The sequence below is a fragment of the Myotis davidii genome, unplaced genomic scaffold (genome assembly GCF_000327345.1).
Source record: "Myotis davidii unplaced genomic scaffold, ASM32734v1 scaffold478, whole genome shotgun sequence".
Lineage (NCBI taxonomy): Eukaryota > Metazoa > Chordata > Mammalia > Chiroptera > Vespertilionidae > Myotis > Myotis davidii.
This window is the reverse complement of record NW_006289570.1, coordinates 3566137-3568966: the sequence shown is the minus strand read 5'-3', so window position 1 is coordinate 3568966 and position 2830 is coordinate 3566137. Positions and strand designations below refer to the sequence as shown.

The 2830-nt window shown below is 49.3% G+C and overlaps 1 protein-coding gene across 1 annotated transcript in view; it reads left to right on the top strand.

Moving 5' to 3' along the window:
* The first annotated feature begins 2426 nt into the window (after nucleotides 1-2426).
* LOC102764637 (chromosome unknown open reading frame, human C22orf31) overlaps nucleotides 2427-2830 on the top strand; it is an 11563-nt gene continuing 11159 nt past the window's right edge. The window contains exon 1 of the mRNA XM_006762126.2: nucleotides 2427-2555. Coding sequence (XP_006762189.1) covers nucleotides 2427-2555 — 129 coding nt within the window. The remainder of the gene's footprint in view (nucleotides 2556-2830) is intronic.

Below are 2830 nucleotides of genomic sequence, written 5' to 3'. Positions count from 1 at the left end.
GCTCTCTCCCTGTTAACTGAACTCACAGGTTGTTGTTGGAATTATAAGTGTTTTCTAGCACTGAAAGTTGCTTGTTTTTTTTTTTAATATATTTTATTTAGTTTTTATAGAGAGGAAAGGAGAGAGACAGAGAGTTAGAAACATCGATGAGAGAGAAACATCGACCAGCTGCCTCCTGCACACTCCCCACTGGGGATGTGCCCGCAACCAAGGTACATGCCCTTGACCGGAATCGAACCTGGGACCTTTCAGTCCGCAGGCCGACACTCTACCCACTGAGCCAAACCGGTTTCAGCTGTTTTGTTTTTTTTAAAGCTTGCTCCTCCCTGGAGAGCACATATCTGTTTGTATTTATTTTTTTTAATATGTTTTACTGATTTTTTACAGAGAGGAAGGGAGAGGAATCGAGAGTTAGAAACATCAATCAGCTGCCTCCTGCACACTCCCTACTGGGGATGTGCCCACAACGAAGGTACATGCCCTTGACCGGAATCGAACCTGGGACCCCTTAGTCTGCAGGCTGACACTCTATCAACTGAGCTAAACCAGTCAGGTCAGAACTCACAGGTTTTATCGTAAGAATACCACTGGCTAATAGGATGAATTCTAGGGGAGGACTTAGAGGAGAATGAGCATCAACTATAAATCGCAGTTCACGGCATCTGTAACCTGAGTTGAGAAAGCACACCTGATAGCCAAATGTTGTGAAACACCCAAGCAGGTAGTTTGCCTCTGACAGAAAACTCAAAGAGCTGAAGTCCACCCAGGCTTCTCTATTCTTCCTACCTCTTGGCTCTCCCCTGCAGGTCAATACATTCCAGATGGGAGTTCAACTTCGAAAAGCCCATCAGCCCCATGGCCCTGGCTGCTTTCCTCCTTAAAATAGGGAGTCTAGATTCCGCCATTAACCTCTATCTTCCTCCTTATCAGTTGGGAAGGAAGAAGAGAGTCTCAAAGGAAAGATGGAAAGGAGAAGAGAGATCATTTGGGGTTGGCTATACACTGTAATTAGAAGTAGCATTGATGGGGAATGAGCTAACTGTTTTTATAAAAGTCAGCATTCAAAAATGCAAACCACCAGTAATTTAAATATTACAAAATTGTACAGAATATAAGTACTTGAAATAATTTTTTCCATCCACAAAATTCTAGAGAAAATTATAGTATCAGAAAATATAAAATGGTAAGTTTGGTATATCCTCGGAAAAAAATGTGTTTGGTTGAGGTTTTTTTGGTCTTTTTTTTATTATTATTATTGGAAAGGATTTTAAAAATGAGTGGGCAGGCTCTAGATGGGATATGATGCTCAAGACCATGTGGTATCTCCCTCAAACTGCTTCCTGGAAGTCAGAGAAGCTCTGCAGTACCAGGACCAAAGAAAAAAGAGCGGATGAGGCTCACTGAATTGGGATCTTGGGCCGCTTATCCTGTCATTTCCCCGTGGTTATTTACTTGTCCTTACCTCAGACTCCCAAAGTAAAGCACACCGAGGTCTGAGGTCCAAACTATGGAAGAGCTGCTGCATCTGAGCCTTCCTGGGGGAGCGAAGGATGCCACCTCCTCACAAGCAGTGTGAGCAGAGTTGGCTCACCTAACACTTTTCCGGGCGACTCCTCTGCCCTTCCCACAAGGGGACCCGTTTATGTCCACCAGCACCTCTCTCTCCTCCGAGGACTTTAACTCCTGACCACACAGATGGCAAAGCGGTGCGAAGGGGTTACTAGGTTACAGTGATGTTGACATATCCTGGCTCTCCCAGAGTCCCTCCTTCATTCCTCACATACGGCAAACAGTAGAAGCGATCAAACTGGTGCAGAAGTTTTTGTACAAGTCTCCTAGAAGGCCGCCACCCATCACTCAGAAACCACTCCCTAAGCCTAAGGTTTACCACACTCCAAAACACACACACACACACACACATCTAAAGCCAAGCTTTGCCTTTTACAGGGATTAATCAGGCTGTAAGCTCAGAGCATTCTCAGGGCAAATGAGGTGCCCAGCACTTGGTGAACTGTAAAGCACTATAAAAAAAAAGTATTATTAAAAATATATGGATCGATTGATTCGATTGCCTTCTCTACGTAGGGGTGTACCTGCAATATATCACTTCACCTTCACAGCCCCCCGGAAGGCGGTCATCATTCTCATCCCACCTTCACAGGCGAGGAGAGCGAGGCTCAGAGAGCAGAAGGCGGGGCGCAGTCACGCTGTAAATCACAACACCAACTCCTAGCTTTTTCACGCATCCACGCTGCTGAGTAAGCAAAGCAACTCTGGGGTTTTCAGCAGCAAAACTCCTGTCTTTCCAACATCACAGCCTGCGACCCTGGGTGGAGACCCCCGAGGGGGGCCCTCCTGCTCGGACGAGCTCCTGCCTTCTTTTCCACTCGCGCCCCAGTCTCATCGCCCAGACAACCTGCAGCGAAATGCAACCAAGCGGTCCGGACAACGCCCTCTCGGCTCTCAGCGTGGAGAGGGTTCTGCTGCACGGAACCGGGCCGGACAACGCCCTCTCGCCTCTCCCCAACGTGGAGAGGGTTCTGCTGCACCGAAGGGTGTGTGTGGAGCAGCGACCCAGCTTCCATCCCGGTCCGGGGCCCCACCTCGGGGAGACCTGGCCTCGGCCTCGGCCTGGGGGCGGTGACCCTGTTCAAAGTAGGGGGACTCTGCATCGCACCCCTAAACTCTGCAGGGGAGCCGTGTCCCATCACCCCTTCCTTCCTCCCTCCCTCCCTTCCTTCTTCTCTCTGAGCTGGGCCGGCACCTGAGTCACCGGGAAGTTCAAAGCGGCCCGGGGGGCAGCGAGGGGGCGCTCGGGCGGCGAACAGCG